Genomic DNA, 16,069 nt, shown 5'->3' on the forward strand with positions numbered 1-16,069 from the left:
AAACATATTAAACTTTCAATAGTGTTTAATAATCCCCTATATTAAACGTACACTATAGAGCACCTGTACTCTCTGCAAGGATCCAGTACTCTATGCTAAGGCTGACCCTGCATATCCCAGTGCTCTCTCTTTGTGAAAATAATAAGTAAACTTCCAGATATGAACGCATAGTGCATTTTACATAACACTCATGGTTTATTTCAGAAAGGCTCATTGCTTACAGTCCCTGTAAACTGGGGGAAATGTGAGTTGTATTGTATTGACCTTTTGTGTTATCCAAGACAGAGATCTAGGATGGGCAACTCCAGTCCTCGGGGGCCTGACTGATGTCACACATTTGCCCCAGCCCCAGCTAACACCTGACTCCAATAATAAACTAATCATAATCTTCAGTTTAGAATGCAATTAGTGTAATCACCTGTGTTTGCTATGGTGAAAAAGTGTTACACCACTCCGGCCCCCGAGGATTGTAGTTTCCCCTCTCTGATAGATAGTGTACTATTGTACTGTAATGCAATATAACTGTTTATAATGATTAGTTAGTGAGAATCATAGTCATGATACACTGAAATTAAAACATTTAGGTCTGATTTCAAAGACCCACATAAAACATTTTCCTGGACTGAAGTGTACTTTCAATCAAGATTATGATACTTTCATTTTCTTGGAAAAGTCTGGAAAAGTTCCAGTCATGTAATTCAGTGTTCATAGAAGCACATCTTCAGGTCTTGATTAACTGAACTAGAATAAGACTTCAGAGGTCGGCATTGAAGTTCAAACCTTCTGGCAGGTCCCAAAGCAAGCTATCTCAATTTAGCACTTGGAGGTGCTTGCAATGCACTCACCAAATCCAGGGTCTTTACACAACATGCTCCTGGGTTTATTTTATATGGCTGTCTGTCTATCCCCTCAGTCTAAGAACTCACTGCAGTCGATTCTGACTGCATCCAGAGTCAGCTTCCCTCCGAACGACACCAAAGGGTTCATGAACGGGCTCAGGGGGTTCTGTGGACAGGGGAAGAATCCCATCACATCCAGACCTTCCTCTTCCTTCTCCTCTCTGCTCCCCAGGACGTGTGTTGAGATGTATTCTACAGTCATATCTGTTCCCTGGGAGTCCTGTGTCTGTCCTGAGGAGCCTGACTCCTGGGAGAAGCTCTTGAGGTAGGAGCTCTGGAAGTAGGCTGTTGTTGATGGGTCTGTCGCGGGGATCTGCTGGGGCATGAAGAGGACTTGTGAGGAGGGGTGAATGGCACCCTCTAGAGTTCTGGAGCTGTCAGTGCGCTGTGCTGGGTTCCCTGAGATCCAGCTGCCCTCAGGCAGCTCCTGGACCTCCACAGTGTCTGGCTCCTCCTCTTCACTGACACTGGACTCACTGAGGTAGAGGTGTAGGGTCAACTCACCCTGGGGGAAGACGGGAAGGGGAAAGACTATAATGTATCACTGTGGATCCAAATTAAGTATTCAGAGTGTGTTTGTGTGTACGTGTGTGCGTGCGTGCTTGCATGTACCTTCTCTTTGGCACACTCCTTTGCCCATTTGCTGTTGGCCGGATCAGGAACGATATCTGGCATGAGGCAGTGGACGAGTGTTGAGACTCTGAGGAGGAGAGAACATGGAAGAGAATGACAGTGAGTCAGGAACAGAGCACACACTTAATAACACAGTCAATAAATATTTCCATTTCATTGCTGTCTAGTGACTCCCCATTAGGACTAGAGGCTGCTCCTGTTCCTACTGTATTACCGTTGTCGTAACGAGGAGACCTGGTACAGACACAGCAGGACAAAGAACACCAGGAAGAACACCAGGAAGGAGGTGATCCCTACCAGGACCATGGTATACAGCCAGCTGTCTGAAAGCAAACCCACAGTGGTACATAATAAGCATACAGTGTAAACATTATACAGTATAAACATAGGCATTCTGTATTTACTGTAACACTTCACATAACTGGAATGGTAGTACTGAGAGTGTTTCAGCTAGATTATTCTAAGAAACATTGTTTTCACTCTTTCAACCTTGTTACACTCACTTTGAGGTTTGATGAAAAAGTGGACAGATTGTCTGGTTTTGGGGCTCTGTCCTGAGGCGGTCGATGCGGTCATCCATAGACGGTACTCTGCTGAGGGCAGGCCCCTGATGGTGAAGGACCTCTCTGATGCTCTGCAGACTGGAACACAACCACAGGTCATGAACACAGCACACACACACACAATGCACATTGTGTTCGGTAGTTATTCTCCATACCGTAGTTTCCGACATCTTTTCCCTCTGAGTTTTCCACATAGATGGTGTAGTTGATGACACAGCCCCTCCTGTCTCCCTGAGGGACCTCTGACCAGGACACTGTCACTCTGTCCCCCTCCACCACCGGCTGATAGACAGACGGACCCACAGACGGCACTACAGGACATAGTCACACCACAAATAGGAATCAAACTCTGGCACTGATCCATTGATGTGAAACCTTAGAAAAAATTGTGATCTCCTGTCTTACCTGATTCCCAGGTGTGGAAGTCTTCAAACTGGGCCCTGCCCACTGCCTGCTCATACAGAGCATAAACTGCTCCCTCATAGCACTTTAGCGGCTTAATGTTATCTACACACAGGAGAGAGAGTGGGTGGGGTGGAGTTCGAGAGAGAGAGGGATTGAGAGCAAGAGGAGGGATCAACAGGCTGTGTCATTACTCAGGGATCCAATAAGATCTAATGCGATTCTAAGCTGGCCATCCATCCGCTACACGTACCTCTAATGACAGTATGGGTTTCATTAGGACCCAGTCTCTTCCACCTGAGCTCCTCCACCTGTCTGCCTACAGGGAACCATTCCACCAGGTAGCCAATTACTGGCCCATACCCTGTCCCACTGGCTGCTCCTGCAGTTACAGGCCTCTGCCAGGAGATGGTGACGCTGTGGTTACTGTGATTTCTACAAGTCACGCACTGAGGGGGCTTGGCTGTGAAGGGAGATGAGTGTGTGACACTATCAGTAGAGCAGTCACCCTTCCCTGTCAACTATGGTCAAATGGATGTTACATTTATGTCTATGTGGTTTGTAAATGTTGATTGTCTTTTAACTCAAACAAGCAAAGAAGTGGAACAAATAACTTAACCAAAGTGCACTTATCAAGAATCAACTTTTCTGGAGAGGAGTCTGAATCTTGAATAGGAAGATGGAGGAAAAGGGGGAGAAAAAGGGGGAGGAAATTGAGATGCCTTACCTGCTCTGAGCGGAATGGTGACAAGGGCAGGGGGTGATGAACCTCTGGAGTTCAGGGCGTAGACAGTGATATCACAGCGAGAGCAGGACAGGACTGAAATATTATTACTGGAGGTGGTGCCCTCAGATTTCCCAGCCAGGGTGTCATGAACTATGACCTTGTAACCCTTGATACTCCCTCTGGCCTCTGTGTCACTCAGCCTCTGCAATCAGATTCAGAACCACGTACAGTGGGGAGAACAAGTATTTGATACACTGCCGATTTAGCAGGTTTTCCTACTTACAAAGCATGTAGAGGTCTGTAATTTTTATCATAGATACACTTCAACTGTGCGAGACGGAATCTAAAACAAAAATCCAGAAAATCACATTGTATGATTTTTAAGTAATTAATTTGCATTTTATTGCATGACATAAGTATTTGATATATCAGAAAAGCAGAACTTAATATTTGGTACAGAAACCTTTGTTTGCAATTACAGAGATCATACATTTACTGTAGGTCTTGACCAGGTTTGCACACACTGCAGCAGGGATTTTGGCCCACTCCTCCATACAGACCTTCTTCAGATCCTTCAGGTTTCGGGGCTGTCGCTGGGCAATACGGACTTTCAGCTCCCTCCAAAGATGTTCTATTGGGTTCAGGTCTGGAGACTGGCTAGGCCACTCCAGGACCTTGAGATGCTTCTTACGGAGCCACTCCTTAGTTGCACTGGCTGTGTGTTTCGGGTCGTTGTCATGCTAGAAGACCCAGCCACGACCCATCTTCAATGCTCTTACTGAGGGAAGGAGGTTGTTGGCCAAGATCTCGCGATACATGGCCCCATCCATCCTCCCCTCAATACGGTGCAGTCGTCCTGTCCCCATTGCAGAAAAGCATCCCCAAAGAATTATGTTTCCACCTCCATGCTTCACGGTTGGGATGGTGTTCTTGGGGTTGTACTCATCCTTCTTCTTCCGCCAAACACGGCGAGTGGAGTTTAGACCAAAAAGCTCTATTTTTGTCTCATCAGACCACATGACCTTCTCCCATTCCTCCTCTGGATCATCCAGATGGTCATTGGCAAACTTCAGACGGGCCTGGACATGCACTGGCTTGAGCAGGTGGACCTTGCGTGCGCTGCAGGATTTTAATCCATGACGGCGTAGTGTGTTACTAATGGTTTTCTTTGAGACTGTGGTCCCAGCTCTCTTCAGGTCATTGACCAGGTACTGCCGTGTAGTTCTGGGCTGATCCCTCACCTTCCTCATGATCATTGATGCCCCACGAGGTGAGATCTTGCATGGAGCCCCAGACCGAGGGTGATTGACCGTCATCTTGAACTTCTTCTATTTTCTAATAATTGCGCCAACAGTTGTTGCCTTCTCACCAAGCTGCTTGCCTATTGTCCTGTAGCCCATCCCAGCCTTGTGCAGGTCTACAATTTTATCCCTGATGTCCTTACACAGCTCTCTGGTCTTGGCCATTGTGGAGAGGTTGGAGTCTGTTTGATTGAGTGTGTGGACAGGTGTCTTTTTATACAGGTAACGAGTTCAAACAGGTGCAGTTAATACAGGTAATGAGTGGAGAACAGGAGGGCTTCTTAAAGAAAAACTAACAGGTCTGTGAGAGCCGGAATTCTTACTGGTTGGTAGGTGATCAAATACTTATGTCATGCAATCAAATGCAAATTAATTACTTAAAAATCATAAAGTGTATCAAATACTTGTTCTCCCCACTGTATAAAACACAGGCCCACTCCATGGGCAACAACCACAAATGATGCAGTGATAGGATTGGCTATCAGTGTTTTAATCCCATTTCTGTTTCCCAGCATAGAATCCTAAAGCAAGGGAGAATCTCAATAGCATACTCCTCGTGTCCTCTCTTCTCTCTCCTTCTCAAAACCCATTGGAGGAGAAGGTCAGAGGTGAGAGACCTCTGGCTTTCTCATCCAATGGGTTTTGAGAAGGAGGCAACGAGAGAGGAGTATGTAATTGAGATTCTCCCCTAGAGTCTGACTGTTTCTACAGTTAGCTATATTGTTGCCTTTCCAACATTTGTTATGATGATAACAATATCAACATGCCCCTACCATTGTGTTAGCTTAACATTTAATTCAACTTTATTGTATTTCCCCAGGAACAGCTAAGAAGGCACGCTATCCCTGCAGCATTTCTGCAGGGAGAGGAGAGGTGTGTAAGGGATCTATCATTTATTTGAAACTGCTCATCTTCTGTTTCTTGTAAACTGAAACTGTCACGTGTCTGGCCCAGGTTTCAGTCTCACAAATCATTGGAGACGGAGCCTCTCACACCAATGGGGTGAGGTTGGGGGGGGGGGGTATCCCCTCTCAGAAGAGGTCAGAGTTAAACGTTTAGCGGAGCTAGCAGAGTAACTAGACCACAGGCTGCAGCTATGGCTAAGAAAGCTTTATACAGACGCATGAACTGCTACAGTTTAGGACAGAACCAGGACGAAAGTAAAACTTTTAGTTTTTTTCCTAATTACTCAGAGATAGATAGAGCTAGAGACACCATATTTTATGACAAACGGCATATACACTGAGTGTACAAAACATTAAGAACACCTTACTAATATTGAGTTGCATCCCCCTGCCTTTTGCCCTCAGAAACAGCCTCAATTCATAGGGGCATGGACTCTACAAGGTGTCGAAAGCATTCCACAGGGATGCTGGCCCATGTTGACTCCAATGCTTCCCAAAGTTGTGTAAAGTTGGCTGGATGTCCTTTTGACGGTGGACTATTCTTGATACACATGGGAAACGGTTGTCAAATGTGACATCTGCCGATTAGCAATATAAAGCAGCGAGGATGTTCATAAATACGTTTTTTTCCACAATATTCATAAAATCTCCGTGGCACAGCGGTTCATTGTGGGTGTTAATAGCCTACTATAATTTACCATTACAGGTTTTCACCTTACATCATGCTTCCCTTTTTAGCTGTGAATCCCTTTTGTTTTGCTGTCAAAAACGGAATCTATGGCATTATTTTGGATGCTTTAGACAGAAGCTTATACCATACTAAATAAAAATGTGCAGAAAGTGTGGTGTCACATAAAACAATTTTCTAAATAATAAGCCTTCGCCAGGAATCAACCCCATTAACTGTTCCCCGACTACCTGCTGAGCTACCGTTCAGGTGACACTACATCACAAAATCTTAACTAAATTACATTATAAGTACGGTGTACAGTAGTCAGTGTTTGAAAGCAACTTGGAATCGAAGAAAGCACCGTAACCATGGCGAAATCTGTGGGATCTCTCATTTTGCAAACCACTGTTTGAAAAACCACATGATCAAACAAAGCTTCGGGCGTCATTGATCACGCGATAATGATAGTTTGAAACGAGCATGGGTACATTGTATTGGATCAGTAGTGCTTTGAAAACTGCATTGGAGCTCCGGTATCAATGTCCCATCATAAATACTACAGTACAGGCATGTCCACAAAAACACTACTGTAAATACTACAGTATTAACTGTAATGTTTTTGCACAAAAACAACACAGTGAATACTACAGTAAAGTCTGCAAAAACACCACAGTGAATACTATAGAATATACACTGCTCAAAAAAATAAAGGGAACACTTAAACAACACATCCTAGATCTGAATGAATGAAATAATCTTATTAAATACTTTTTTCATTACATAGTTGAATGTGCTGACAACAAAATCACACAAAAATTATCAATGGAAATCAAATGTATCAACCCATGGAGGTCTGGATTTGGAGTCACCCTCAAAATTAAAGTGGAAAACCACACTACAGGCTGATCCAACTTTGATGTAATGTCCCTAAAACAAGTCAAAATGAGGCTCAGTAGTGTGTGTGGCCTCCACGTGCCTGTATGACCTCCCTACAACGCCTGGATATGCTCCTGATGAGGTGGCGGATGGTCTCCTGAGGGATCTCCTCCCAGACCTGGACTAAAGCATCCGCCAACTCCTGGACAGTCTGTGGTGCAATGTGGCGTTGGTGGATGGAGCGAGACATGATGTCCCAGATGTGCTCAATTGGATTCAGGTCTGGGGAACGGGCGGGCCAGTCCATAGCATCAATGCCTTCCTCTTGCAGGAACTGCTGACACACTCCAGCCACATGAGGTCTAGCATTGTCTTGCATTAGGAGGAACCCAGGGCCAACCGCACCAGCATATGGTCTCACAAGGGGTCTGAGTATCTCATATCGGTACCTAATGGCAGTCAGGCTACCTCTGGCGAGCACATGGAGGGCTGTGCGGCCCCCCAAAGAAATGCCACCCCACACCATGACTGACCCACCGCCAAACCGGTCATGCTGGAGGATGTTGCAGGCAGCAGAACGTTCTCCACGGCGTCTCCAGACTCTGTCACGTCTGTCACGTGCTCAGTGTGAACCTGCTTTCTTCTGTGAGGAGCACAGGACGCCAGTGGCGAATTTGCCAATCTTGGTGTTCTCTGGCAAATGCCAAACGTCCTGCACGGTGTTGGGCTGTAAGCACAACCCCCACCTGTGGACGTCGGGCCCTCATACCACCCTCATGGAGTCTGTTTCTGACCGTTTGAGCAGACACATGCACATTTGTGGCCTGCTGGAGGTCATTTTGCAGGGCTCTGGCAGTGCTCCTCCTGCTCCTCCTTGCACAAAGGCGGAGGTAGCGGTCCTGCTGCTGGGTTGTTGCCCTCCTGTACTGGCCTGTCTCCTGGTAGCGCCTCCATGCTCTGGACACTATGCTGACAGACACAGCAAACCTTCTTGCCACAGCTCGCATTGATGTGCCATCCTGGATGAGCTGCACTACCTGAGCCACTTGTGTGGGTTGTAGACTCCGTCTCATGCTACCACCAGAGTGAAAGCACCGCCAGCATTCAAAAGTGACCAAAACATCAGCCAGGAAGCATAGGAACTGAGAAGTGGTCTGTGGTCACAACCTGCAGAACCACTTCTTTATTGGGGGTGTCTTGCTAATTGCCTATAATTTCCACCTGTTGTCTATTCCATTTGCACAACAGCATGTGAAATGTATTGTCAATCAGTGTTGCTTCCTAAGTGGACAGTTTGATTTCACAGAAGTGTGATTGACTTGGAGTTACATTTAGTTGTTTAAGTGTTCCCTTTATTTTTTTGAGCAGTGTATATATTAAGACATCTGTTTGAATGCTCACCTTCCAGTGTAAAGTGATGGAGTTGTTGGGAGAGTTGGAGGTTGTGTACCACACATCCAGGGCCTTGGCAGGTGCTGTAAAAGAGCACAGCATACAAACCGTTTATTCTTTGCAACAGTTAGCTGTGGCTGACCCCATGCTCCTCCCAAAATTGATGTATACTCCCAAAATGTTTGCTGTGTATTTGTATGATGTCTGGGTGGTTGGCACCAATAAAGTACTATTCTATTCTATCCATTAAGTACATAGCTTGTATGTACAAGGTCATTGTGATAGCCATCAGCCTTCAGCCTATTTTGTGTTTTGATAACCATCTGACAACCTTCATTATGTTTTCTTCAGAACAAGGACGTGTCTCAGACATTACTAATATTTCCTGGAAACAACATTTTTACAGTTTTTGCATCAAATAATAAACTGCCAACCAAAGTGACATATAATTCCAGACTGATTTGATCTGCATCCTGTAAGTCAGCAGACAGGACAAACACAGCATCATCAAATAGAATTCAGATGCGCTACTAAAAGGCTTATTTGGCATGAGGTGCTTATCTGGGTTATGTCAAATTCTTGGTATTCCAAAAAAGGTGATAGCATCTCTCATAAATGATGGTAACAACGAGGTTTGTCCACCTCCAAGAAGCAAACACTTAATTAACCCCGCAGGGAAGTTGCACATCACTTCCAGTGTAAGCCAATGCCTTATCTCTAATGTATTTATTTCACCAGAATAATGTCATCAAGATTAATGGGTAGCTGCTTATCCTCATAATTACCACATCAACACTTGAGGAGTTAAGATGTTTATGTTTCATCGTCTTTTCTGATATCTGTTGACCTGTCATGCCTAATCTTGTTAAGTTTCAAAATGTGGGTCATCGTTCAATGTTTTTCCGTATCTTACTTTTTGTTCAATGAAAAAGAAACTCCTCCCTTGATGATCAGGAAGTGAGAGAGGGGGAATTTTGGTTGCTGTGCGCACACACACACCAACACAAATACGCACAGCAGTGGGCCATGTGGCTTACAGAGCAGATGAATGACGACAGAGAAGGGAGGTGAGGTTATGGTGAGGCTACCACACTGTGACTATCTCTCCTACAGGGTGATGGTGTGGTTGATAGCTCTCAGAGATGCAGAGACACTCTCAAAGTTAAAGACTGTCACTCAATACTGCCGAGGGACATTATTTTCTCATCTTCTACTTATACATGATGAGTACTGGTCGGTAAAACAACGCATGAAATAAAGAACAGTATCGTTTCACTGTAAATTAATGAAGTCACTTCACTGAATGAAGGCAGTGTTACCGTATTTAGCCAGATGATAAATTATCCAGTACACGTCAATTCTAAATTTGTGATGCCGATCATTATACGATATGATCCTGCTTAGTGTTGACCATAAGGATACTTTGTTGTTCCTCTCAGTATGATGATGAACACTATGTTATGAGGTGTTTCCAGAAACACCTGAAATCTCCTGGCCTGGGATCAGATTAAACCTTCTTAGATGCATGTTTCACAATGCTCTATGTAAGTGTAGGTATAGAGAGGGCAAGCTTATCTCTGTGATACAACTCAGTTTAATCTAAATCATGTTTTCTACACTCACAGGAAACTGTTGACTTGTAGACAGGGTTCACCTTTGATTAGGCTCTATATGCAGGTGTGTGAAGGGAAAACTATGTCTAAACTACATCTGTAATCTGACATCATCTATACAATGTCAAAACTGAAACTTTCCCTGAGCATCTTCTTTTCCACCTCATCATGTTCAAACCGATTTCTACTCTCTGTCTCTCTTTCATACTCTGTAGCACACAACTGCACAATAACTTAGAGTCACAACCAACCAGTACAGTATACTACAGGGCATCATTAATAAAGTGACACATGTCCACTGAATCTGTCACTGATAGAGATGTATGATAGAACCCCAGTTACCAGGCGTATATAACTGTACATCACTGGTTCTGCTATAGATGGGTTAGCTGAGAAAGTCATGAAAACGATGTGCACACTTCAGTGGGACAGAAGTTTGTGTGTTGTTGTGATTTTGGATGGCCAGATAGCTAGCAACAACGACAAGAAACTGCCATGTGGGGAATCATAAGTGGCTCGTTTCAGTTAGTTTTATCTTGTTCTGGATACCATGTCTTGCTTTGAGGTGTTTTGACTGATGTCACGTCTATGCTAATATGGCAAACATGAGCATTACACAGGTGCACCTTGTGCTGGGGACAATAAAAGGCCACTCCAAAGTGTGCAGTTTTGTCACACAACACAATGCCACAGATGCCTTGTTTTGAGGGAGTGTGCAATTGACATGCTGACTGACTGCAGGAATGTCCACCAGAGCTGTTGCCAGAGAATTGAATGTTAATTTCTCTACCATAAGCCACCGCCAACATCATTTTAGAGAATTTGGCAGTACGTCAGCCCAGGACCTGCACATCAAGCTTCTTCACCTGCGGGATCATTCAAGACCAGCCACCCGGACAGCTGATGAAACTGAGAAGTATTTCTGTCTGTAATGAAGCCCTTTTGTGGGGAAAAACTCATTCTGATTGGCTGGGCCTGGCTCCCCAGTGGATGGGCCTGGCTCCCAAGTAGGTGGGCCTATGCCCTCCCAGGCCCACCCATTGCTGCGCCCCTGCCCAGTCATGTGAAATCCATAGATTAGGGCCTAATACATTTATTTCAATTGACTGATTTCCTTATATGAACTGTAACTCAGTAAAATCGTTGAAATTGTTGCATGTTGCGTATATATTTCTGTTCAGTATATTTGAGAGACAACAAGTGCATATTGTGAAACTTTATTTATGCTTTCAATAAACGTTGGAGACAAAGTATAGTTAACATGTTGTCAACAATCTAAGCCAACCCTGTCTGTTTTGCCCCATAGTTGCACACAAGTCAGCTTTGTTGCTAAACAACCAACCCGTCTATAAAGGCCATCCGCAGGACCAACGAATCACCCAGACAGTGCAGTGCTAGTGTTCTTACCCTCCTCCTGTGTCTGGTTAGAGAGGGGTGGGCTCCAGTCACTCCAGATGCCTCTCTCATGGCTCAGTCTGACCCTGGCCTGGAACTCATACTCTGTGTAGGGCTGCAGAGACACAATGGACTGGTTCCTCACTGAACCTGCCTGTGAGGCACAGCAGTCAGAACACAGTATTACTTTTATAAGACATGTATTACACATTTATAAGACAATTATTACATATTCATTACACAATCATAAGACTTGCATGTGGGGGGCTGCCAAGGCAGACAAGGCATGAGTGGACTACTAAAAAGTGAAGACATATAGATGCTTGACTGGCTTGGCAGGGATCTGCAAACCCCAGTCAAATCTGCCTCTGCTTCTGACTCAGCCGAGAGGTCTTGTGGTTTAAGGTCAAATCTTACATGTGAGGTTGTGTCTTGTGTGTGTCTTGCAACGGTTTTGCAACTCAACTTCTAGCAAAGCAGCATTGGATTGTATGTGTATAATGGTCAATACTCAGTCAGTTCCCTATATGGCAGGTGATGTTTACAGTGCGTGGGTAACTGTGTGACAGTGGTTCTTACAGTGTATGGGTGTGATATCCATGGTCCTGGTCCCTGGGCTGCTCTCTGCTGGACCTCCAGGAGCTGAGCTCCCTGAGCCTCCTCCACCCTGACCTCACAGCCCCGCGACCAGCACTCTACCTGGGACACAGCAGGGGGCCTGGGCTGCACTATAGAGAGAGAGAGAGAGAAAGAGAGAGACAGAGAGGGAGAGAGAGAGAGAGAGAGAGAGAGAGAGAGAGAGAGAGAGAGAGAGAGAGAGAAAGAGCGAGAGTGAGAGTGAGAGCGAGAGCGAGAGAGAGAGAGAGAGAGAGAGCAGTCAATATGGACAGGGATACACGTAGGACAGTTAGTATGGACCGAGAGAGTACAGTAGTGGATGCAGAGTGCAGAGAGCCTCACCAGTGATATTACTCACCCAAACCTGACAAACATCTTTTAGTACTCATCTAGAATGCATCATAACTGCTGCATTGGTCATTTCTAAAACAAACGTTAGGTAGATTACAAAGCCTAGAAGTCAAATGACCAAAGCGCTCTCTAGTGGCCTTATGGTGGAATGTTATAATTAATAAACGTCCATTCTTTTTTTACGCCAAAAATCCAGTGTTTCTATGTTGAATGGTTCTGTTATGTTTCAGTCTTCTATGATGTATATAAAGTGTAATATTGGGATGCAAACTCAAAATTGAATACATTTAAACTCTATATCTGACATGGTACATGGTATATTTTTTAAGCCCATTACCATGTGTGGAAGGTGTATACTTTTGTTTCAGTAGATTTGTTTAGGACTACCAAGAAACACTCTCTGTGACCCAAGAAACACTTTGTGTGACCCTGATTAACACTTATTTATCTTTAACACTTATTTTTCTTAAAACTGCATTGTTGGTTAATGGCTTGTAAGTAAGCATTTCACTGTAAGGTCTACACCTGTTGTATTTGGCGCATGTGACAAATAACATTTGATTTACAGCTCACTGCAGTTAAATGTTAAAATAGTGAATGAATTAATTTGTAATTGCACAAAAATTTAAAAAAATAAGCAATGATTGCTAAATGCATAGATAGGCGCACATTTGCTCATACAGGTGCCGAATGTTCAAAATTGCATAATCAGTGTTATATTATTTTTTGTTCCTTTGCAGCTGCCGTACCAATGTGGTTGAGTGTGAAGTTGAGGGTGGTGGACACAGCAGAGCCCAGCTTGTTAGAGGAGCTGGCCCACACGGAGTACTTAGTCTGGACAGAACCAGACACAGAGAAATGAGCTGAGACTAGACCAGGATCAGACCTGGAACCAGAACCAGGGTAGGATACAGATCCTGCTGTGCTGTTACCAAACACAGCTCTCACCCTGAAACACATGAAACACATACAAGTCATTCTTTACTTTACAGTACACCTCATCCATACCAGCTGGGTGTTCTATCTCATGTGCATTTTCCTTTTCTTTTTTTCTCTTTTTGTTTTATTCTCCGTATTTGAGTCTGTATGGGGAAAAACTATACTGAGCAGAACATAACAGTGATGAGTCTGTTTTTACTTAAACTTGTCGTTGTCTTGCCATATTGGGTTGTTGGTAGCAGAAGTATGCTTGACCACCAAGGCTGCTCCAACATGTGAGAGAGACCAACAACCCTGCGATTCCTCAGCTCAGATCCCTATTAAGCTATGATTTGATACATGACACAGTACTGCCTGTCCCTTTCTCTTTCTCTTCCAAACTCACCAGAGCTTTGAAGTGGTTGTCAGGTGAGTTTCCCTTCCTCTCCTCCATTGACACATCACCTCTCCAAATTCTCCTTTCTGGATGCAGGTTACATTTTCTGGCAGGTCAGGTGGGTCTGCAAGGTAACCATGACAATACATCAACAACACGAAAGGACATGGTCTGGGACAAAGTGTTTTTCTCATTGTGCTTTGGACCAGTAACCAGCATGTGATGGTCTTGCTCCTTTAAAGACCACTGACATGAGAGTTAGATGTGTATCATTTAAACTTGCACCTCTGACACACCTGTTAGAAGTGCTGACACTGACATGGGTTGAACTAGTTAGTAGTCAGACTAGTAGGCTCCAAGAGGTATAGAGCAAACTTTATAATGCAACTCCTCCACCACATGTTGCACTTAAAGACTACTTGATGAAAATATGTCACACTGCATATCTGACTGGCTAATTCAGGGAGCGGTGTTTGCATCATGAGTGTCAAAACGCACAAGTTGTTTTTCTCCATCTCTCCCATTCAGTTTGGTTTCACAGCCCCAGCCCTATAGTTACTCTCAGCAAGTTATTCTGGTCACTGTCAACGCTTTAGTTAAGTATTGCAGAGTGCTCTGGTATTGCAGAATACTCTATTGCAGAGTATACTATTCCATACTTACATCCAGTATCAATGTCGAGTCCACAAGGCTCAGGTTCTCCTTCACACAAGCAGGTGTACGTTGTGTTTTTACTTATGTTTGTCACATTAAGGAATATAGTTGTAGAGTTGTAGGGCTGCATTTGATGTGTTTTCTTCTTGTCTATGTGCATTGATTTGGAAGCTCCACAGCTGGCCTGATAGGTACAGAACACCTGGAAGCTGGAGCCCAGAAGGACCAGGTCCCCAATGCTGGATGATGCAGTACACGGCTTATCAGCTGGAGGCACAACAAAACAACAAAGAAAACTGTTGTTACCTTACTGGGGAATGAACAGAGGAGTAAACTGAAGATGAGCTAAATAGTCAGCAACTTTTGAAAGAAAATGGAAGTTAAATAGACTTGTTTTAGCAGCATTGTCATAGAAGCGGAACAGAAAACACAGCGGAACAAGGGTCACCAGCACTGGTTTTGGTAAGCTACAGGGTGTGCAGGTTTTTGTTCTAACCCAGCAATAACACCATAAATATTATATATTTGTAGAATCAGGTGTGTTCATGCTGGGCTAGAATAAAAGCCTGCGCTCAATACTGTACAATACTGTAGTTTGGTGACTATTGGCACACAGAGAAGTGAGACAGCAAGAAATCAGCTCATACTATTAGAGATATATTCAGAGGGTGTTTATTAAAAGATCAAGTGTCCTCCTTCAGCATATGAGAACAGTTCAAGGCAAACGCAGACTTGCAGAGTACACAGTCTGTGGACAGGGAGAAATGGTGTCTTGGACATTGTATGAATCTATCTTGGACAAATGCTTTGAAGTATCACTAAGGAAGAATATCACGTGTTCTTGACATGACTCTTATTAGGTAGCCTACATGATTGGTGAATAGACCACTTACCTCTACTGGACCCTATGGCACACAGGAAAGTGATGCCAATGAGGATAGACCACCAACCATGGGGTGAATAAGCCATTGGTCCTCTGGGTTGTTCACTATCAGTGGTGAGTTGCATTCCGTTTGTGTATCATAGCTAAAGGTCCGTGGGGTCTTTCAGTCTCACTACAGAAATAAACATTTTATTTATTAAATACACTATCTTTTTGACAACAATATCTATTTTAAATGTTTAAGAAAATAAAAAGAAAATTAATGCTCATCTTCCCATGCATGTTGAACATTGCTCAATGTTCACAATAAAACCATATCAGATTATTGATTGAGATTATTCTGATAACTCAAATGGTTGATCCTGTACTACAATAATCAACTGTAGCAATTTAGTAAAATACACCATGAATGTAGGCTGTATAAAAACAGAAAACACCACTCACCCAGCTCTGACATCATACAGTTGATAATTCCCCACCAAACAGCATTTGTTAATTATCACAACGTGCTCCCTATGTTTATACTTACACTAATTTGACATTTCTGAGTGTCTTCTTAGTCCAGTGCAGTGTGTGTCAGTGGTTTGGCTGAAAGCGTGCGAGCCTGTTTTGGTTGAGATGCGTGTCAGTTGACATTTGACTAGACCAACCCTCATCTCAGTTCCTCTGCTATGTCCTCTGCGGGTTCAACAGAGCATGACAAGTAGCCTACACATATGAGCCCAATCCTAAAACGGCTGTGTGCACACAGGCAACCCAATTCTGATCTTTTTTTCCACTAATTGGTCTTTTGACCAATCACATCAGATATTTTCACATCAGATATTTTTCAGCACTGATGTGATTGGTCAAAAGACCATTTTGGAAAAAAA

The 16,069-nt window shown here is 43.9% G+C and overlaps 1 protein-coding gene across 1 annotated transcript; it reads right to left on the bottom strand.

The window, feature by feature from the left end:
* Positions 1-133: 133 nt before the first annotated feature.
* On the bottom strand, positions 134-15,777 carry il12rb2 (interleukin 12 receptor, beta 2a). The gene is made up of 16 exons (XM_084164352.1): positions 15,727-15,777; positions 15,208-15,369; positions 14,324-14,581; positions 13,670-13,784; positions 13,095-13,294; positions 11,956-12,104; positions 11,389-11,530; positions 8,378-8,451; positions 3,225-3,426; positions 2,751-2,960; positions 2,501-2,602; positions 2,251-2,406; positions 2,036-2,173; positions 1,747-1,855; positions 1,512-1,599; positions 134-1,404 (listed from the first exon to the last, which is right to left on the bottom strand). The coding sequence occupies exons 2-16, from the start codon at positions 15,320-15,322 to the stop codon at positions 910-912; spliced, it is 2,553 nt and encodes an 850-aa protein (XP_084020478.1). The 5' UTR covers positions 15,323-15,369; positions 15,727-15,777; the 3' UTR covers positions 134-909.
* Between the last annotated feature and the right edge of the window lie 292 nt (positions 15,778-16,069).

The sequence above is a fragment of the Coregonus lavaretus genome (assembly GCF_964263955.1).
Source record: "Coregonus lavaretus genome assembly, chromosome: 6".
In the NCBI taxonomy this organism is placed as follows: Eukaryota; Metazoa; Chordata; class Actinopteri; order Salmoniformes; family Salmonidae; genus Coregonus; species Coregonus lavaretus.